This window comes from Macaca mulatta, chromosome 8, assembly GCF_049350105.2.
Source record: "Macaca mulatta isolate MMU2019108-1 chromosome 8, T2T-MMU8v2.0, whole genome shotgun sequence".
In the NCBI taxonomy this organism is placed as follows: domain Eukaryota; kingdom Metazoa; phylum Chordata; class Mammalia; order Primates; family Cercopithecidae; genus Macaca; species Macaca mulatta.
Window position 1 is genome coordinate 41,493,030 of NC_133413.1, and position 22,812 is coordinate 41,515,841.

Here is a 22,812-nt window from a genome sequence, read left to right on the forward strand (position 1 = left end):
TGAGAATTAAAACTATACAGAAAATTTTGTATAGAAATTTGTTGGCAGAAATTTTTTTGGCAGAAAGATTTTTGAGCTGTCTGGCTCTAGATCCAATTTAGTAGCCACTAGTCACAGTGGTCATTTAAATTTAAATTAAATAAGGTAAAATACAGTTGAAATTTCAGTTCCTTAGTTGCATGATCCACATGTTGGGTGTTTGATAGTTATACAGGACAGCAAAGATGTAGATCATTTCTATGAGAGCAGAAAGCTGTATTGAAACACAGATCTAGAGACTAACCTACTGAAAGCCAAAATCCATCATCGATACTTCCTCCTGGTGATGACATTGATGGATCACAATCTGGAGGAGCATAACCAGGATCACATTGACAATGGAAACGGTCATTGCAAATCTAAAACCAAAACAAACAAAAAAAGCATTTATATACAACCAAAAATTAACTGCCTTATATGTGATTGTTAGTCAATGTAAATTTTAAAAATACTACCATTTAATATAAGGAGTTTTAAATTTAATATGAAAAATAATTTTAAAAATAAGAGGTAGTATAATAAATGTTCATGCAATATATTTTCAAACATCATAGAAGTATCTTCTTGTTTGTCTCTTACATTTCTAATAAAGTGAATACCATTCTTGATACAATTTAAATGCTTTTTATTGGAAGGGCATACAGATTACACAGAAAATTATTATTTTCCCATGTTTTTTGGCCACTTGTATGTCTTAGTTTCAGAAGTGTCTATTCAAGTCCTTTGCCCACTTGTTAATGGGGTTACTTGGTTATTTTGTTGCTGTTGCGTTGTTTGAGTTCCTTGCAGATTCTGGATATTAGTCCTTTGTTGGATTTATAATTTGCAAATGCTAGAAACCATAGAATGGTGTGAGTAAAAATTTATTATAAATTGTGTTGGACTTAAAAAAATAGTTGTGATGAGAACCAAATTTTATTTAAAAAAATAGATGGGAAAGCCAAAATCTTAAGATGCTTGCTCAATCAGATACAGACACAAAAAATTTATATAGAAAGCTAGAAAAAAATGTAAAAATGTGATCTGGCAGACAAATGGAAAAAGGGCCAGTAGAGAATTCAGAAATAAATGCATGCAAGATTCATTATGAAAGTCAATTAAAACTATGTAAGAAAGAAAAGAAACTGTAAATAATAGATGTGTAAGTAATTTTGGGGAAAAATTGATGTAAACCACACAGGCAGGCCACTTTTTTCCTGAATTACTATAAAAAAAAGAATCATCAATATGGCAGAAGACACTGACCGCAAGGAGACAAAGGCATGCTCAGAATGACTTATAAAGTTTACAACATTTCTATAAGCCAGTAGATAAGTTTACAACAGATGAGCAGACAGAAATGTGAGTGGCAGATATGACCATACATACTTAGGAACTGTGTTATTAATTATCAAATAAACGCAAATTAACAATGGACTTAGCATGTTAAAAGAGACTAAAGGCCGGGCGCGGTGGCTCAAGCCTGTAATCCCAGCACTGTGGGAGGCCGAGATGGGCGGATCACGAGGTCAGGAGATCGAGACCATCCTGGCTAACACGGTGAAACCCCGTCTCTACTAAAAAAAAAAAAAATACAAAAAACTAGCCGGGCGCGGTGGCGGGCGCCTGTAGTCCCAGCTACGCCGGAGGCTGAGGCAGGAGAATGGCGTGAACCCGGGAGGCGGAGCTTGCAGTGAGCTGAGATCCGGCCACTGCACTCCAGCCTGGGCGGCAGAGCGAGACTCCGTCTCAAAAAAAAAAAAAAAAAAAAAAGAGACTAAAAATATTAATACAACTAATCTGGCCAGAATATGAGGAAATGCACATTTTCATACTTGATAGGTGGGAGAAAAAACTGGTATAATGTTTCTTGATGACAGTATATTAATTAGAAAAATTCAAATTGTGCATATGTTCAGCCCAAACAAATTTTATTTGCTAATAATTTAAGAAAGCATATCAATGTGCAAAGGTAAATTTACAATCATATCTGTTGTACCACTATTTGTAATAATTAAGCTAAAATTTAACATTAATTGAAAGGCCATCAGTGAATGGCATTTCAAATATAGTATGGATGAGCCATATAGTGAAATAAGTTGAAGCTGTTGGGTAATGAAACATATCTTAATGGATTGAAAACTCTGATATCATAAATCAATGTGCATAACAGTGTGTGGATGTTCATAAATATTATATAAGTACACATACACTCAATTATAAACAATATGTATATATATGCATAAAAGTATAAGTATAGTCCTTAATAAATCCATTTCCAAAATTTAATAATCTTAATCTAATATCATAATAATGGATTCTGTTTCATGGTGCATTTTTTACAAAGTGTAAACTTATTTGCTCATGAGGCCTATAAAAATCTGATTATATGCATAAATAATATGCATATATAAAATAGTGGATCTACTTTCCTTATTTAATGACAATTTTCAAAAAGAAATTTTCACATCTAATACTTGTGAACTTTGTTATTATCATAGAACATGTTATTGACATAGATTAAAATAATTATACTGAGAAAAATAGTAACTGTTACATACCCCATTCTGTCCACAATTTGTAGTACATTTTGTTATATTTAGTTCACTAAGATATCTGCATCCACGAGAACGACATACCTAAAATGTTACAAAGCAAACAACAACAAAAATACTAAATGTAAAGTCAAGAGATAAGGAATCATATTCGTACAAATATTATATGCACAGGAGATATACAGAACAGATGAATCTGAATTTCATAACATTTTAATAAAAACCATAGGAACAATTCCTAAATGGTATGTTATTACTTAATAAGAAATATTACAAATGAGATATTTTCAGAAAGCAGAAATATACATTTTTATTGCAAACTGGTACAAGAAAAAAGTAGCCAGCTTGTACTAGCAATTTTTAATTTATAGGACCTCTTTTAACACTTTTTATGCACCTTTCTTTTATTTACTCATATAGACCCTTAGAAGGAGATATTTTTATGCTCATTTTGTATTTGAGTAGTACGGTGGCTGTGTCAAATGGTGGGTCTATATTTAGTACTTTGAGAAATCTCCATACTGTTTCTCAAAGAGGTTGTACTAATTTACATTCCCAACATCAGTGTATAAACTTTCCTTTTTCTCCACATTCTTGACATCTATTGTTTTTTGACTTTTTAATAACAGACATTCTGACTTGTGTAAGACGGTATCTCATTAAGGTTTTACTCTGATAGTTGGTGATGTTGGGCATTTTTTCCCATGTTTTTTGGCCACTTGTTTGTCTTAGTTTCAGAAGTGTCTATTCATGTCCTTTGCCCACTTGTTGATGGGGTTACTTGGTTATTTTGTTGCTGTTGCGTTGTTTGAGTTCCTTGCAGATTCTGGATATTAGTCCTTTGTTGGATTTATAATTTGCAAATAATTTTTCCCATTCTGTAGGTTATCTGTTTACTCTGTTGTTTCCTTTGCTGTGTAGAAGCTTTTTAGTCTAATTAAGTCCCATTTGTCTGCTTTTGTTTTCATTGTGTTTGCTTTTGAGGACTTGGTCATGTATTCTTTGCCTGGGCCAATGTCCAAGAGTTTTTTGTAGGTTTTCTTCTAGGATGTTTATGGTTTCAGATCTTACGTTTAGGTCTTTAATCCACCTTGAGTTAGTTCATGTATATGCTGAGAGGAATGGGTCCAATGTCATTCTTCTGCATATGCTATTCAGTTTTCCCAGCACCTTTTTGAAGATAGTCCTTTCCCCAATGTATGTTCTTGCTGGCTTTATTGAAGATCAACTTGATGTAAATATGTGGATTTCTGGGATCTCTTTTCTGTTCCATTGATCTATGTGTCTATTTTTATAATTATATCTTGCTGTTTTGGTTACCATTGGATTGTAGTGTAACTTAAAGCTAAGTAATGTGATGCTTCCAGCATTGTTCTTTTTGGTTAGGATTACTTTGACTAATCAAGCTGTTTTTGTGTCATATAAATTTCACATTTTTTATTTCTGTGAAAAATGACATTTTTATTTTGATAAGGATTGCATTGAATCCTTATCCTGTAGATTGTTTTGACAAGTATGGTCATTTTGATGATATTGATTCTCCCAATCCATGAGCCATGAGCACAGGATGTTTTCCCACTTGTCTGCATCATCTGTAATTTATTTTATTTATTTAATTCAGTGTTTTGTAGTTCTTGTAGAGATCCTTCTCCTCCTTGGTTAAATATATTCCTAGGTATTTAATTTTATTTTTTGGTAGCTATTGTAAATGAGACTGTCTTCTTGATTTTGTCCTTGGCCAGATCATTATTGGTATATAGAAACACTACTAACGTGTCTATTAATTTTGTATCATGAAACTTTATTAAACTCATTTATCAAATCTAAAAGTTTTTTTTTGGTGGAGTCATTAGGGTTTTCTAGACAAAAGCTCAATCATCAGGAATAATTTTACTTTCTCTTTTCCAGTCTGGATGACTTTATTATTTTCTCTTGCCTTATTGTTTTGGTGAGGACTTCCAGTTAAGTAAGAGTGATAAAAGTGGGCATCTTTACCTTGCTTTAGTTCTTACAGGAAATGCTTTCAATTTTTCCTTGTTAAGTATAATGTTGGTTGTATGTTGGCTGTATGTTTGTTGTAGATTGCCTTTATGATGTTGAAGAATGTTCCTTGTATGCTGAGTTTATTGCAAATTTTTATCCGAAGAGATGCTGAAATTTATACAGTGATTTCTCTGCATCAATTGAGATTATCATATGGTTTTTTTTCTTTCATTCTGTTGATGTGATGGATCGAATTTTTGATTTGCATGTGTTGAACCATCTTTGGATCCCTGGGATGCATCCCACATAATCACGATGTATTATGTTTTTGATGTGCTGTTGGATTTGATTTGCTAGTATTTTTTGAGGACTTTTGCATTGATGTTTTCCAGAGATATTGGTCTTTACTTTTTTTTATGCCTTTGTTTGGTTTTGGTATCAGATGATACTGGCCTTGTAGTATGAGTTAGAGAGACTTTCCTCTTCCTTGATTTTTAAAAATTGTTTCAAAAAGATTGGTATTATTCTAATTATTATTATATTAGTCTAATTATTAGTTATTCTATTCTGGAGGTAGAATTGGGCAGTGAATCCATATGGTCCTAACCTTTTTCTTGTTCTTGGGATAATTTTTAATTACTGATTCAATTCTCACTAGTCATTATTGGTCTCTTTGGGAGTTGTATTTCTTCCTGGTTCAATCTTGGTAGGTTTTATGTTTTCAGGAATTTATCTATTTCCTCTAGCTTTTCTAGCTTGCGAGCATAAAGTTGTTCATAATAGTTGCTAATAATCTTTTGTATTTCTGTGGTGAGTTACAATGCCTGCTTTTTTATTCCTCATTTTGTTTGTTTAGATCTTCTATCTTTTCTTCTTCTTTAGTCTAGCTGATAGTGATAGGGACGGGGGGCAGAGAAATCATAGGCAGAAGAGGGTGGGTCCCTGGCAAAGCCCCACCCTCAAGCCGAAAAGCCTGAGACCGCAGCCCAAAGTGAGAACTCATAACCCTGTTTTCCCGCTCAAATGCTGCCTTTTCCTAAACATCCAAGGCCCACCCCACTCCCTCACCCTGTGCCTATAAAGACCCCCAGACTCAGCCAGCAGAGAGAAGCAGCTGGACACTGGGGACTACAGCCGGACATTGGAGATAAGTGGTTTGACTTCAGAGGGGCAGCTTGACGGTGTAACTTTGGAGAAGAGTCCAGCTGGAGATGGCCTGACTTGAGGGGATGATTACCTGCCCGTCCCCTTTCCAGCTGCCCTTTCCACTGAGAGCCATTTTCCCTGGCAATAAAATCTCTCGCATTTACCAACCTTCAATTCGCTTGAGCGACCTCATTTTTTTCTGAATGCCAGGCAAGAGCTCAGGAGCCACGAGTGTGGATACAAAAGGCTGCCACACTGGCCCTTCGCCCTCGCTGGCAGACGACATCTGCCGGCCCATTGAGCTGTTAACACTTAAGCCATCTGCAGACTGCAGAGCTAAAAGAGCACTGAAACATGTCCTCTGGAGCTTCAAGGGTCGCAGGCACCCCCCTTAGATGCTGCTGTGGGGCCCTCAGGGAGTTTGTTTCTGCCACACCCAAAAGCACTTGCTCCGGCTCCTTTACCCGCTCACCTGTACGCTTCCTCCTGCGAGGGGTGGAATGCAGCAGGTCCCAGCGAGTGGAGTTCACTCCTGCCAGCACCGCAGTGGCTGGCTGGTTTCTGGGCTCCTGTACTCCAGTTCCCGCCTCCTTTGCTCCTGTGCTCCCTCCCGCGAGGAGCTGAGAGCAACAGGCTGAGTAAACAGGGCACCCCTGTCGTCAATCCCGCGAAAGGGTTGGGGAAATATCCTGCTTCAGTAGTGTATCAATTTTATCTTTTTGAAGAACAAACTTTTTGTCCTGTTGATCCATTGGGTTTGTTTTGTTTGCTATCTGTTTAGTAATGATGGACCTCTCTTCTCACTCTGTTAGTTCTCATGAGAGCTGTTTTTTTTTTTTTTCCCCAGAGGAGTCTAGAACTTCCCTCCTCTCTCTCTTGCTTCTTATCTCACCATGTGATCTCTGCACATACCAGTTCCCCTTCTCTTTCCACCAAGAGGAAGCAGCCTGAAGCCCTCACCAGAAGCAGATGCTGGCACTGTGCTTCTTGTTCAGTCTGCAGAACTGTGAGCCAAATAAACCTATTTCTTTTATAAGTTACCTAGTGTTAGTATTCCTTCATAGCAACACAACAACTGACTAAGACGCATTAAATCTCACAAGCTAAGGGGCTTCGTCCCTCAAGACTGGCCCCATATCAGGTGCAAGTATTAGGTAAGCCATACTTCTGACAGACCAGATATACATTGGGGGTTCTCATGATACCCTCCACAGTGTAACAATGTTAGAATGGCTCACAGAACTCAGGAAAATACTTTACTTATATTTAATGGTTTATTATATAAGATACAACTCAAGAACAGCTACATGGATGATATATTTAGGGCAAGGTATTGGAGGAGACGAGAAGAATTTCCATGCTTTCTCCAGCTGCACCACACTCCCAGCAAATTGACATGTAATAAACCCAGAAGATCACTGAATCTCTTTTTTCAAGGGTTTTAATAGAGATCAATTTCCAGCCCTGCCTCTCTTCTTCCAAAAGTCCAGTGAGTCAAGCTGAAAGCCCCAACCCTCTAATCACTTGGTCATCCTGATAACCAGCCCTGTTCTAGGGCCAGCTGGGGGTCCCACCCTAAATCACCTGATGGAAATAAGTACAATTTCAGGTGTGACTGAAATGTGTTTATTCATTCTCAAGAACAAAAAACACTCCCATCGCTTAGGAAATTCCAAGGGTTTTATTAGAAGCTGTGTGTCAAGAGTCAGAGACAGAAACCAAACATGTTCTGCGTTATGCTATATATATTATATATATAAAAAAGATAAAATTAGTATACTTTTTATATATAAAAGATGCAATTAGTTAATATATTTAAGTATTTATGCTTCTGTATTTATAGTAAATATTTTTTCAGTTTGTTTTATATGGTCTTTGAAGGGATGACATATTACTTTATGATATAGTCAGCATCAGTATGTTCCTTTGATTCATTCATTACTTTTATGTGTGACTATCTTTTCCCATTCTGAGATAAGCATACTTTTCACTTAAATTTATCTTTTATTTTAAAAGTATATTTTATATGTAAATTATTTTTATAAAAATGTGTGATAATTGTATACTTTTTAAATTAGTCAACTTATTTTTCAGTGCTACTAGTTTGAAAAGACTTTATTAGGTATCTCAAAATGCTTAAGAAGAACAAAAATTTAAAAAGCTTAAACGCTATGTTTTATTGTCATGTTTTATGTGAAGGCCACATTTTAGACAAAATATGCTTATGGAAGAAGTAATAGGAGAGCAAGTTAATAAGAAAATAATTGCTTTACTTCAATTGTAACCAAATTAATTTTTTGTCAATCACTACAAGACAAAATACTTGGCTTTTTGGGTTTTGTTTTCTTTAAAGTTCTTGTTATTCAGGTTGTCGTGACATTTTTTACATTATTTTATTCTTTTTTGTTCTTGGTTTACACAAATCATCACAGATCAGATCCTGGCCTAATAAGGAGTCTCAGATTCTCAAGCAAGAGGAAACAAGTTTAAATATCGGTAGTAAAAATTTAATAAAAATAACGGATAGTAAAGCAAGAATTTCTTTAACCAGCTGAAATTCTGATCAGTGTATCTTAAGATCCTGATATGGTAACCGAAATTTGTAGCATTAATTATAAATGAAAATTTAAGCATCCTCTCAATCTCTCTTTCTTTCTCTCTCTCATACACACACTTCAGACACTCACAGACAAATCCACCATATATAGTATCAATAAAAATTTTATTTACCTTTTGCTGACCACACGCAGTTATATCTTCTGTATAGGTCCCCAATTGTTTTGAAGCATTTCTTGCATGTGCCGACAAACATACATGACCTCCAAGGTAAGTATATTGTATATCTAAGTCTGTCATTGGTACTAGTTCTGAATGTATCCAGTGACAAACAATCTTTCCACAAAGGATATCACTAGCAACATAAGACAGAAAAACGTTACCAATTTGTCACTCAGGTACACAATTATTAGGTTAATAACAATTCAGAAGTGAGGATAATTCAAAATATTACTCAGATCATAACAGCGAAGCTTTTCACAGTACACAATGCCCTATTAAATGCAACAAATAAATCTATCTGCATATACTAGATACTGTCTCTTATTTATTTCAAGTCACTCTTTGCAGTACATACACAAAACACAACATATGCACTTGGAAGATGTATACTTTTCTAAATACGTACAAAAAAGGACAGCGTTGACCACAGTTTCCAAATTTGTCATTTTGAAAATTCACTTCTTCTGTACACAGAAGATTAGCAGACTTAGAAACTGAAAAAATACGAAGTTATAGTTACTTATATTAAAAATATTAAAAGGTAAAAGTGTGGTAAGTCAATAGAGAGCTATCTAGATCACAACAATGTCCAGTCAGTGTAATCTGCTATAAATTTTTGATGTCCTCTACTGGCTTTACAAGGAGAAGCACTTACTGAAAACTACACACATGAGAAGAGAAAAATTCATGTTATAATGTAGAGATAATTAAGAAATCAGTCACCTGCTCTCTTATCTACTATTCTAATAGTCTACTCCCTTTGCAACAATCACTTTCAGCTGGACTAATGTCCTACTATTGCGTCCTGTAGCTATCAGGTCTATTTTAACTCTTGACATCATTCAAAGTTGCTTTGATTTGCAATTTTATTTCCAAATTTGAATGTAAAACAACACTTTCAGGGATGGCTCTTGGGTGGGTTACTGACTTTAGAATAGCTACAGTTTAAATATAAACCTCAAAAAAAAAGGTAAAACAATTACATTTTCCAAATAACTGTGAACACTGTCTATCCCTGTCTCTGCATATTCCTTTAAAGCAATAGCTAGTCTTATTACTGCAGTATTCTAAATCAGCAGCTTTCACATCAGGTACACAAAACTCAGATGTTCCATTGCAATATTCTGGAAAATCACACATATCTATGCTTTTTCTGCAGACATGGCCTCTTGCATAGATCTGTGAGAGAAAGAAAAACAAATACATTTATTTTTCAGGCTCAATCCGGTTTACCTCCACTACCAAGAATTGAAATGGACTAAATCAAACAAGGAGCTCCAATGACCTATCTATACTATATATTGAGAATGCTTGCTTGAGAATTGTCAGCTTAAAAGCAAGGATATCCAAGAGATGCATCGAATCAAATTCCTGTTTGAAACAAACACTCACTAGAGCATGAAGCCAGACCTATCTTCAATTTTAACCTAAGTTTGTGTTTATTTTTCTTTGCTTGGACATTCATCATCCAGTTACAACTGACCAATACATAATCAATATTAATGTTTTTATTTAAAAATTACCTGTAGGAATATCTAAGCACTCATTAGAAACAGGTAATAAAGGCCAGGTGTGGTGGCTCACGCCTGTAATCCCAGCACTTTGGGAGGCCGAGGCAGGCAGATCACCTGAGGTTAGGTGTTCAAGATCAGCCTGGCCAACATGGTGAAACTCTGTCTATACTAAAAATACAAAAATGTGCTGGGTGTGGTGGCATGCTCTGTAGTCCCAGCTACTTGAAGGCTGAGGTAAAAGAATCACTTGAACCTGGGAGGTGGAGGTTGCAGTGAGCTGAGACTGCACCATTGCACTCCAGCCTGGGCAACAAGAGCAAAACTCCATCTTGGTGGGGGCGGGGAGGGGAAGAAAGAAAAAGAAATAGGTAATAAAACTTACCGTACAAGTTTTATTGTTACAGCATGGTCCACTGCCACATTCTGCAAATCCAATTAGAGTACAATCTGCAGGATTACAGCATTTTTTAAAAGTGCATGCCTAAAAGCAAATACAATAAATTTAAATGTTTTACATCAAATTTTAGTCAAATAAATAGTTTTATTTTCAAAATAAAGTATCTCTCCAACTTGATTCTAATCATACCATGACTTTTGGATTCTGTATTTTTACACCACTTCACTTAAACTTAATATACTTTCCTTATAAGAAAAAAAAGAGATGACAATGAAAATACAATTTCATTCTGAAGAAATTGATCTATTAAAAATTTAGTGCAACTTTAAAAAAAAATTATTTTTGTTTATGAAAGCATGCATGCAAGTTTTTATATTTTTTTACTTACTCTGCCATAAGTACTTTTCCGTATTATCAAATCCTCTCAAGGGGAGTCGCTGGAAGAGTTTGGAGGAGCAGGATAGAAAAAGCCTACATTTGGCCAGGTGCAGTGGCTCACCTGTGATCACCCAGTCAGGGTAGAGGTTGCAATGAGCCGAGATCGGGCCGCTGCACTTTAGCTTGGGTGACAGAGCAAGATTGTATATCAATAAATAAATACGAATAAAAAGCACAGATTCTTGTTAAGAATTAAAGGACAAGAAGATGAGGGAGTTTTAAACTTCTTAGAGATTAGATAAATGCTCATGACCAGAATGTTGATAGAAATATGGATAGCAAAGATCATTCTCATCAGGTTAAGATGAAACTGAAGAACAAGGTTTTGGAAGCAAGGGCCATCCTTGCTATAAACTGGTCAAGAACTTGGCTGAACTATGACCATGCCTGAGGGGTTTGCAGAAGACCAAAGGTAAGAGTGATGAACTAGGATAATTGGCAGAAGAAATTTTATGTAGCAAAGTTCTCAGAATGTTGTGTGGTTGCTTCTAATTTCTTATTGTAAACTGCTAGAGAAAAGGGGGATAGAGCAGAAAAACTTGAAAAATTCACAGTTTGGCAGTATAGTGAGGAAAGAAAGCACATTTACAGGAGAGAAAACCAAGGATGTAGCACAGGGACACCTTTGCTTAAGAGATTAACAAAGATAGAAGAAAGCTGATACGGTTAGGATTGGTGTTCCTACCCAATTCTCCCAACAATGTCAATTGTAACCCCCAGTGTTGGAGGTGGGGTCTAGTGGGAGGTGGCTGAATCATAGGGGTAGTTTCTCATGGTTTAACACCACCCCACTGTGGAACTGTTTTCGTGACAGAGTTCTCACAAGATTTGGTTGTTTAAAAGTGTGTAGCACCTCTTCCTTCTCTCTCTCTTCCTCCTCCTCAGGCCATGTGAAATACGCCTACTTCCCCTTCATCTTCTGACATGATTGTAAGTTTCCTGAGGCCTCCCCCAGCTGTGCTTCCTGTAGAGCCAGCAGAACGATAAACCAATCAAACTTTTTTCTTTCTTTATAAGCTACCCAGTACCAAGTATTTCCTTATAGCATTGAGAAAATGAACTAATACAAAAGCCAATTGCTATTCCTCAAGCAATGAAAGAAAGTCCCCAAAGGCATTTCAGATACCTTTGAGGCACAGATGCCTAGGAGGGCTGAATGGCTTCAGAGGACAAGTCCAGGGCACTCTCCATGAGCTCACTGACCAATTCCACCTCAGGATACTGCTCCTGGCCCTGCTGCACAATGCCCTGCAGCTACCATGGCCTCAGTTGCAACAGCCGTAGGTATAGCTCCTATCACAGCTCCAGATGGTACAAGTCATTAACCTTGGTGGAATCCACATGGTGCTAATTTTGCAGGCTTGCAGAAAGTAAGAACTGTGGAAGCATGGCAGCTCCCACTCAGATTTCAAAGGATGTCCTTGAAAGCCTGGAGGCCCGGCAGAGACTTGTTGCAAGGGCAAAGCCACCACAGAGTCTCTCCAGAGCACTGCCTAGTGGAACTGTGAGAGTGGAACTAACACAGAGACCCCAGAACTATACAGCAACCAGCATGCAATGCCAGCCTGGTGGTGTTGGGTTGATTGAGCCCAGCCAAACCATAGGGATGGGGCGACCCAATGCCTGGAGCCCCCTGTACCTGTTTATAGAAGATGCAGGACATGTCGTCAAAGGAAATTATTCAGGAGTCTGAAAGCCCATCATTGGCTCTCTTGGGTTTCAGACTTGCTTGAGGCCTGTTACCCATTTCTTCTTGTCTATTTCTCCTTTTCAAAATGGGGTTGTGTGTGCTGTGCTTGTAAGTAAATAACTTGTGTTGATTTTACAGGTTCTTAAAGTATCTCTAACAGACATATTGGCAGTTCTCCCCAGTGGACTCCTTGTGGCTAAAATGAGACACACCAGAAACCAGAATATCATGGCTAGCAAAATGAAGGGGTAGTCATGTATTCTGGTATAGTTAATTCTGTGCCAGCTGATAACCCTCTCCCGTACCTTGTGGTCCTGCCACAACTCCAACTGGACAGAAGATTGGTCTTATAAACATTCTTTATTGATAAACACTCATGAACTTCAAGCCAGTTTCAGGCAACTTATAGAGATTGCACACAAACTGTCTTTGTGCCCTACAGTCCCCTTTTGACATAAAGAGCCAAATTCCACCTCATTTTAGTGCTAGTTAAAAGTGAAATGAATGTAGAACATATGTTACATGAATGTTTACTCACTGTACATGCGCCTGACTTCCTTTATGAATATTCATAGATTTCTCCCAATCTTGCGCAGTATGTGTGTAAAGCTGACTCTGTAAGACACATATACCACCTCCCTCTTCCCTTCTGCAGAGAATGAACTTCTAGCTTTCACTGGAAGCTATGTTCCCCAATCTACAGATTGCTTCTCCCTCTGAAAATAGTCTTTTCCTTTTCTTCCTTCATGGATATCAAAGTCTTTTTTTAACAATTCTGGCAACATGGGATGGGATCCACAGTGGCCCCTGATTTCTTTCTTGGCACTGCCTTGAAAAATTCCTAAGTTCAATTGCTTCCTGGTTACACTGGGCAAGAACTGGGTAAGCGCTATTGAATCTAAGAGTTCATGCTTTTAGATTGAAATCTAGGGAACTGTTTTCTTTAAGAAAAGTCTGCCCATTCAGCTGTGGCCTGCAGTCCACCTGCAGTCTAGCAGGGATGCCTGCACCAAGGTTGCACTGGGAAGGCCACCTTCTTTAGGTGAGTGCTGTGTGTAACTTACCCAGTATGGAAATGGTTTTGGACCAACTACTATCAGAGACTCTCGGGTTTACACATGTTTAAAAACTATAGGAAAAATTCTTGTTAATATTTGGTATCCTGGATAAAAATAAGTCGATATAACTTAAAGCTTTCTTGGCCACAATGGGGAACTTTTAACATGTCTCAATCAGTTTATCTACATGCGCAATAAAGAACAGAAGATTCCACACCTCTCAAAAGCAATGTGAGGTCTTTTTCATTTGCTAAAAGGAAAGCTCTAAGTGAAATCAAGGATCTCTAGTTGCCCCTTTAAATGAGACTAAATCAAAACTTAATCAAGATCTTAAAAAAATTGAAAATCCTTTTAAATCGGACCCTAAATCCAAAACTAAAAAGGACACTGTGCATTCTTGCCTTTCTCCTTGAACTCCACCAATGTCACCCCCATATGCATTAGCCCCTTGCTGCCAATCACTTCTCTCTGAGCTGCCTTTCTTTCCTTCACCTTCTACTCATGAGCAACCCCCTCCAGCTGCTAATTCTGCAACCCCTCTGATCACACCTTTTAAAAGGATTGCTAACCAGGCTTGCAGATTACCTCTTACTGTCCTGGGACAAAGTCTGAGCTTTCCAGCATTAGTCAAAGATTTTTCTAATCCTAAAATAGACTTGCTTGAGTTTGAATGCTGCTTTAGTTTGATTATAAATGTTTACCAGCCAGGACCTCTTGATGTTCACTAGTTGATTCAAATGTTAGTGGAAAATGTCTTAACCCAAGGATGGATGTGTTTAGATGACTGGACTAAGCCCCAAGATGATTTTCAGCCTACTAAGGAAATAGCCTTTGAAGTGGTGAGAAAAACAATTGTTGAATTGATTAAAGCCATCTCGGCACTCTTTCTTGACAAACTAATTGGAACGCCATTGACTCAGAAAAAAGACAAATCTGTCATTGATTCCTTTGACTGATTCAAAACACTTTCTTTTTTCTTTTTTCTTTCTTTCTCTTTTTTTTTTTTTTTTGAGACAGAGTCTCACTCTGTTGCCAAGGCTGGAGTGGAGTGGCACGATCTCGGCTCATTGCAACCTCCACCTCCTGGATTCAAGTGATTCTCCAGCCTCAGCCTCCTGGATAGCTGGGATTACAGGCGCATACCACCACAACTGGCTATTTTTTTGTAAATTTTTTGTATTTAGTAGAGAAGGGGTTTCACCATGTTGGTCTGGCTGCTCTCAAACTCCTGACCTCAGGTGATCCACCTACCTCGGCCTCCCAAAGTGCTGGGATTATAGGCGTGAGCGACTGTGCCTGGCCGATTCAAAAGGCTTTCTACAAAATTCTGGTATCAAAGATCTAACTGATGATATTATAAATCTTTTTAAACTCACTTTCCCTCAAGTAAGTTAAAGCCCTTAGCACCCTGGCTAAGCAATATGATCCCAACTGGCCTTCTAAGAGAACCTATGATATAGCTTCTTTGGCCAATCACCTCTCTAAAATCCGAGAAAAGAAAAAAGAGGCTAAAGCCACCAAGGCACTAGAATGGCAAGAAAGACAGATAAACTCATGGCCTTGCATATTCAACAACTTGTAAAGTCTCTCCCATATCAGCAAACTCCATTTAATAGTTAGAAATTAGTTTCATCTGCTGCAAGAGGTATAATTTGCTTTTTCTGGCATTTGAAATGAGACTGTAAAAAATATAAATGAGGGCTTCAGAAGGACACCAATAAGATAAAGAAGCTCCCTTCTTGGAAACAATAAGAGAAATATTTATTGATCAGAACTAGGGGTACTCCAGGGAGACATGGGAGATTTTTCCTCTCCTTTCAGTCAATCGGTTGGGAGAGGTTTATCTTAAAAATTAACAACAGAATAGTCCAAGTTGTAACAGACACTGCATCTATGCTTAACCTTGACTCCTTTTAAAATCCAACCACCCAGAGTGACCAAGCTATTCATATGGCTGAGTCACTAACCAATCTAAGACTATCTTCAAGTCTGAACTAGTTGCTTACCAACTAGGGCCTCTTACTGGCATTGCAGCTTTTTACTTCTTCCTTTTGCCCCAATACACCTAATAGGAAGGGACTTTCTTGAAAAATACCAAGCTTGTTTTTTTTCACCTATAAGGGAGACATTGTTTTAAAGGTCTCCTTGCCTGAGACTTCAGCCTCTGACCTCAGCCATGTATTCCCCTTAGTAGTCTCCAGTCATCCAGTTGATCCTGGACATCCAGCTCTAAAGAAACTGTTTGAAATCCTTTGGGAATAAATCAATACCAATGTCAGCCTGATCCAGTCAGCACCACCCATTTCTACACAAATAGATCCTAACAAACCTCTACTGAACATAAAATAATATCCCCTCCACCATGAGGCTTTAGCTGGTATAGAACCCATTGTCAATAATTTCATTTTCAAGGAACTTATAGTCCCTTATACCAGTCCCTGTAACATACCCCTTCTACCTGTTTCTAAGCTAATAGAAAGGAATGGAGACTTGCCCAGGATCTTAGAGCCATTCATAACATTTTATTCCCTTGCATCCTGTTGTGCTTGTTCCACATACCCTCTTAACCAATATACCTTCTAACACCCAATATTTTTCTGCTGTTGATCTCTGTAGTACTTTTTTTCACCATCCCTGTCGACCCCGAAAGTCCGTTTCTTTTTGCCTTCACATGGAAGGGCCATCAGTTCACCTGAACAGTGCACCCTCCAGGATGCACTGAAAGCCTTACCTACTTTTCCCAGATCTTACAGGCTGACTTAAAAGACATAACCTTCTCGACATGAACAGACACTTCTCAAAAGAAGACATTTATGCGGCCACCAAACATGAAAAAAAAGCTCATCATCACTGGTCATTAGAGAAATGCAAATCAAAACCACATTAAGATACCATCTCACACCAGTTAGAATGGTGATCATTAGAAAGTCAAGAAACAACAGATGCTGGAGAGGATGTGGAGAAATAAGAATGCTTTTACACTGTTGATGGGAGTGTAAATTAGTTTAACCATTGTGGAAGACAGTGTGGCTATTCCTCAAGGATCTAGAACTAGAAATACCATTTGACCCAGCAATCCCATTACTGAGTATATACCCAAAGGATTATAAATCATTCTACTATAAAGACACATGCACATGTATATTTATTACAGCATTGTTCACAATAGCAAAGACTTGGAACCAACCCAAATGCCCACCAATAGACAGACTGGATAGACTGGATAGAGAAAATGTGGCACATATATCCCATGGAATACTAAGCAGCCATAAAAAAAGGATGAGTTCATGTCCTTTGCAGGGAAATGGATGAAGCTGGAAACCATCATTCTCAGCAAACTAACACAGGAACAGAAAACCAAACACTGCATGTTCTCACTCATAAGGGAGAGTTTAACAATGAGAACACATGGACACAGGAAGGGGAATATTATACACCAGGGCCTGTTGGGGAGATGGGGGGCTAGGGGAGGGATAGCATTAGGAGCCATACCTAATGTAGATGATGGGTTGATGAGTGCAGCAAACCACCATGGCATATATATACCTATGTAACAAATCTGCATGTTCTGCAAATGTATCCCAGAACTTAAAGTATAATTAAAAAAAAAAAAGGCATAACCTTCTCACATAGCCCAACTCTATTGCAATACATTGGTGATTTGCTTTTGTGTTCTCCCTTATGAAATACCTGTCTCACTGACACACTCTCCATTTACTTCACCAGCTATGTCTTAAGGGCCATAAAGATTCTAAAGATAAACTACAGTTTTGATGACAATTAAATCTCTTGCATTTGCTGACCCCTTGGGACTCAACGTCAACCCTTTCTGTCTTCAAGGCATATTTTACTTCCCCATTCCCACTATGAAAAGACAAAACTTAGGGCTACTTTCTAGGAAACATGAACTATTGCAGAGCTTAGACCACTAATTTTGCTTTACTGGCACAACCTTTATATATCCTGATTAAGGCCTCTTCTCCTGACCTCCTTACCTGGACTACCGATGGTGAACAGGACTTTAAGTCTCTGAAAGATAAGCTGTCCTCTGCCCAACACCCTCCGCCCCCCAATTTGGGACTCCCTATTTATGACCTCCCTTTTCCCCCTTTTTGTTCATGAGCAAGAGGGAGTTTGAACTCAACCACATGGAGGTAATAATTTACCCAACTGGTTACTAGAATGCCAAACTAGATTGTGTTTATCCGGGGCTACCACCATGTTTCAAGGCAGTTGTCACAACCACCATCCTTATAAAAGCCACTGAGAAAATAGTAGTGGGATTTCCTCTCACTGTTTATGCTCACTCAATTAAAGCCCTTCTCACTTCTCGCCAAATCCAGTATCTTTCAGCCAGGCTACTGACTGCCTATGAAATACTTCTCTTTCCCAACCTATTTTCTGTTTTAATCTCCTCAACTCTGTTCCTCTTTTACCTTCACCAGAAGATTCTCTATGACTGCGTTACCTTTACACTCTTCTTTCACCCCATATGAATTTAAAGGAAATGCCCTTACCCAATTCTGATTTTGTCTGGTAGATTGATGGGCCTTTTTTCAGAGACCCTACTGGCTTCTATTAAGCTAGGTTTGCAGTTGTTTCCCTGCAAACTATTGAATCAGGCCTTCTGCCCAACAGGCAGAATTCAATGCTCTTACCCGAGTTTACCTGTTGGCCAAAGATAAAACTGCAAACATTTACACAGATAGCAGGTATGCTTTTTGGGTTGCTCATGATTTTGGAATTCTCTGGAAACAGAGGATTTCTAACCTCTTCTGGACTGCTCATCAGAAATAGAGACCACATTTTGTTATTTCTTGATGCCATTCAAGTTCCTAGGGCTCTGGTCATATTAAAATTCAAGGCAATTCCTTTTGACATACCGAAAACAGCAAAGACAAACATCTAGCTGAGAGTGCAGCTAAGTCTGCAGCCTTAAACCACACCTCTTCTGTTATGACTGTCTTAATCCAGACTCCATCCTTACATCCTGTTCTAAAAACCTCTTGAAACAACATCTCAAAAAAGTGCTCAGAACTTGAAAAGGAAAATTAGACAAAACGAGGCTGTATCTATAATCCCAGATCCCAACTATGGGCTAACCCTAACAGACATTCAGTCCTTCTAGAAAATTTACCAAGGGTCACTCTTACTTTTGTATATAACCCCACCATTAGAGTTCTGACCAAAGGATCCAATGGTGTAAACAGTGCTGTTGGGGATTCTCCCTGATGATTGCTTCTCAAGTTAATATATTAGGCAAAATTCACTCTTATACAATGCAGGGAAGTCCTTAAGGGCTACCTCAGGCAAATTCCCATTGCGAAAAGGGCCTTTCTAAAACTGACTACTGACTTTATCCAATATTCCCTTTCTCAGTGATACAAATATGTACTTGTCATGATAGATATGTAGTTTTACAGCGGGAAAGCTTTCTCCTGCAGACAAGCCACAGTGCTGCCAGTAGCCAAAGTACTTCATGAGAAAATTACCTATGGAGTTCCACCAAGTTCCATAGTGATCAGGGAACTCATTTTACTGGCCAAGCATTAAAATGAGTTGCTAATGTTTGGCCTATTCTATGACATTTCAGTGGTGCTTACCACACCCAATCTTTTGGGCGTGTAAAATGAACCAAGAGAATATTAAACTCAATTGGCTAAAATTACAACCAGCTTCAATCTGCCCGGGCCCGAAGCTCTTCCTCTGGTTTTGGTAATTGTGAAGTCTATCCCCACCAGAGTTGCTTTTCCCCTTTTGAGGTGGTCACAGGTCAATCCATATATTTAACCGAAGAAATATTTTCCCCTACTCAGATACAAGGAGATCTCCTGACCTGCTGCCAAGTCCTGGAGGACTTGTTAAGGCTCTAAAGACTAACAGCTGGTTGTGAGTCCCTTTACAGTCATCAACCAGGAGATGAACCCCAATATCATAATGTCCAGCCTAAAGACTTTATGTATTAGAAGAGATATTGCTGAATGACTCCCTCCAATCCCACTAGAAAGGTGCATTTCAAGTACACTTAATTAACCCATTGTGCTGCTAAGATACAGGTCATTAACTCCTGAGTACATATATCTCACCTAAAAACAACACCAGACTCTGCTGAGAACTGGACTTCAGCATCAATATCTGACACTAAGCTCAGGTTGACTAAAGCTTCAATGCCAAGACAAGAAAAGGATGACAACTGAGGTAGACTGCCCTCTTACAAAACTCCAGGCCTATATGGTCTGGATGAATCAACGTTTATATTTACCTTATAATATTCATTGTTCTTATCACTTTAGGAGTTTTCATGATTGTTACTATCCACTGTAAAATAGAACACTTATCTTTGCTTTACTTATTCTAAACTAACGTGCCCAGTCTTTATGATTACTTTATAACTGTTTCCATTATTATAACATTAGCAATCTTATCTATCCTGGATATCTTACACCATGCTGGGATAGTTCCGTGTATTCCAATACTTAGACACCCATAAGCCTTTGCAAAACTAGAAGACTTTTTGCCTGGCTAAACTCTTTGTTCCAGAGCTTTGTGAATGGTTATGTTGATTAGTCCAGTTCAAAATACATTTTACTCTCTTCTTTATAACTGCGCCTTGGTCTCACTGCACAGACTGACACGGTAACACTTTGGCTAAGCTGCCCTAAAGTGTTGTTACAAAAAGAAACCTATCAGATGGTTAGATTCACCAATAACTTCCCACATTCATTCATGGTAAACATGTGACATTGACAATACTTGTCACTGACTTCTCATGTATCCTTAACATCACCACTTATCTGGACCAACTGCTTTCCCTGTTGACTCTGAGTCCAATCGCCTCAAGACTCAAATATTACCACTTCTTGGTTTAATTTGTCCCATGTTATTAATGTTAGAAATCCATTCTATACCAGTAGACCTCCTCGATCTTTAAACTACTGGATAGATAAATATAGTCTAGATTGAATAAAGAAAGGTATGTCCCTACTATTCAAATGATTCATGATTCAATTCAATACTGTCAACATTTACCAGGAATAAATTAATTAGTGAACACACCCTTGAGGGCATCGCTTGTGCCTTCACCAGGCTTTGTGTTTATATGGGACATAGGGTCTGATCTGCCTGGATAGGGATGGGCACACCATTGCCTCAACAGGTTACACATAAAAGGTTCAGACTTGCTTATGAAAAGACCCCTGCTCTCTCTTTATTATAAAACTAAAAGGTCTATGCTAACGGGATGTAAAGATAATATAGGTAAAAACATCCTAGAACTATTACTTCTAAGTGCTTGGGTTTATGTTACTAGAGATATAATTCAAAAACCTATCCACTACCATTGGTTAGATAGCTAATGACACTGTAGAAAGCCTTAGAGCGCAACAAAAAGTTTCTGAACTCCCTTGCTCAAGTAATACTAAATAATACGATTGCCTTAAATTTTCTCCTAACCAAACAGAGAAGAGTCTGCACAGTGGCCCATGTAACTGGTTACACTTACATCAACACCTCAGATAAAGTAGAGGTTCCTATAAAAAGAATTTCCAAACAAGCGAAATCGTTATGAGATATACAAACTACTGATCCTCTCCATCTATTTAGTAGGCTTCCTGTCAGACTGGAACATTCTTTTCACGCTGACATTCAAGTGCTTGTTATAATCACAGTCTTCATCATATTTTTCTTCCTAATAGTTAAATTACTTAAGCAACTGCTGTAAGTCTACTGTTAAAATCAGAATTATGGCAGCATAAGGTATTCAACTGATAGATAAAATAAACCTACAAACCTAGCTACAGTCTCATCCCTACAGTGCTGTTCTGATGCAGGAATGTGTATATGTATGAAGACAGCTGTGCTAGTTAAAAACAAGTGTTACAATCTCCCACTGTAACCCTGATGCCTATGACTTCCCTGTGTCACTGGAGTCTGTGAAGTATTTCACTGACAGGTACCAGCCACAAGCTTGTTTACTTAGTCTCCGTAAAACATTTTAATAATCTTCCTGCCAGACTGCAGTTTTCTCCCATCTCCAACAAAATATTTTTAACCTGTCTACCCTTTTCCCCTGCCTGGCCTAAGTTATACAGTTAGCTCTAAGTCTCTCTGCCACATGAGTCTCTTCAAGGGACTTGATATACTCAGAACAGGTAGCCATGCCACCCTGGCACCAATATGGGACACAGTGTAAATTGGTCATCAAGGCTGCCTACAGCAGGTTTCAACTAACAGGGAAAACAATGAATATAAATATTCCAACAGGCAGCCAAAATGGACTCCCTGTGGCTAAAATGAGATTTAGCAAAAAATAGAATCTCATCCGTAGCAGGATGGAGGATCAGTCACATATCCCAGTGTCATTAATTGCCATAAGATTTCTCTCTGGTAATTAAGCAGAAATAAACCCCTGAAAAGCATTCCTGAAACAACTGCAGCTGGGAAATTTCCCAGCTGACCCTGACAGGCTGCTAATGCTAGTCAACACCCCCAACACCCCCGATGCCTGCGCCTTGCAGTCCTGCCATACCTCCAGTTGAACAGACGACTGGTCATTTATTGATAAACAGCCACAAATCTCAAGTCAGTTTTAAGCAGTTTACAGAGACTATGCACAGACTATCTTTGTGTCCTATTGGTTCTTTTTGATGTAAAAAGCCAAATTCTGCCTCATTTTAATACTAAAACCCTACACCAAAGTGAACATTGAGTGCATGTTACATATATTTTCGCACACTGTGCAGGCACTTGACTTCCTTCACAAATATTCACAGATTTTCCCCAACCCTGCTTAATATGCAGGTAAGGCTGACTCTGTAAGATATGTATCAGCTCCCCCTTCCTTCTGCGGAACATGCACTTTTGATTTTCCCTGAAAGGGCATTTCCCAAGCTGTGGATTGCTTCTCTCTCTAAAGTAAAGTATCCTTTCTTTCCTCTGTGGACCTCACAGTCTTTTGTTCATAGATCATAGATGAGACTTCGGCCCACACATCAGTGGATAGGAGATGTTTTAAGATGGCATAAGGTATACAAGCAACAAACTGCCAAACCACCTAGGAATGAATCCAGCTATTTGGTTTGGTTTTGTGTGATGAGCCAGGAGAAAGGGTAAAGTGGTTGCTACAGACACTGGTTATCTGATCATGTGGCCATGAAACAAGAGCAGCTATGGCAGGTGGATAACGAACACCTTAGACCCTGGGGAGTCAAGAGTAGAAGGAGAAAAAATTAAAGTC

General features: G+C 38.3%; 1 protein-coding gene across 1 annotated transcript in view; it reads right to left on the minus strand.

Annotated features, from left to right (window-relative positions):
* LOC707094 (A disintegrin and metallopeptidase domain 3-like) overlaps positions 1-22,812 on the minus strand; it is an 83,771-nt gene that overhangs the window by 14,504 nt on the left and 46,455 nt on the right. Inside the window, exons 13-18 of the mRNA XM_015145215.3 lie at positions 10,377-10,475; positions 9,464-9,659; positions 8,887-8,974; positions 8,433-8,613; positions 2,580-2,657; positions 284-398 (exon numbers count right to left, since the gene is read on the minus strand). Coding sequence (XP_015000701.2) covers positions 284-398; positions 2,580-2,657; positions 8,433-8,613; positions 8,887-8,974; positions 9,464-9,659; positions 10,377-10,475 — 757 coding nt within the window. The remainder of the gene's footprint in view (positions 1-283; positions 399-2,579; positions 2,658-8,432; positions 8,614-8,886; positions 8,975-9,463; positions 9,660-10,376; positions 10,476-22,812) is intronic.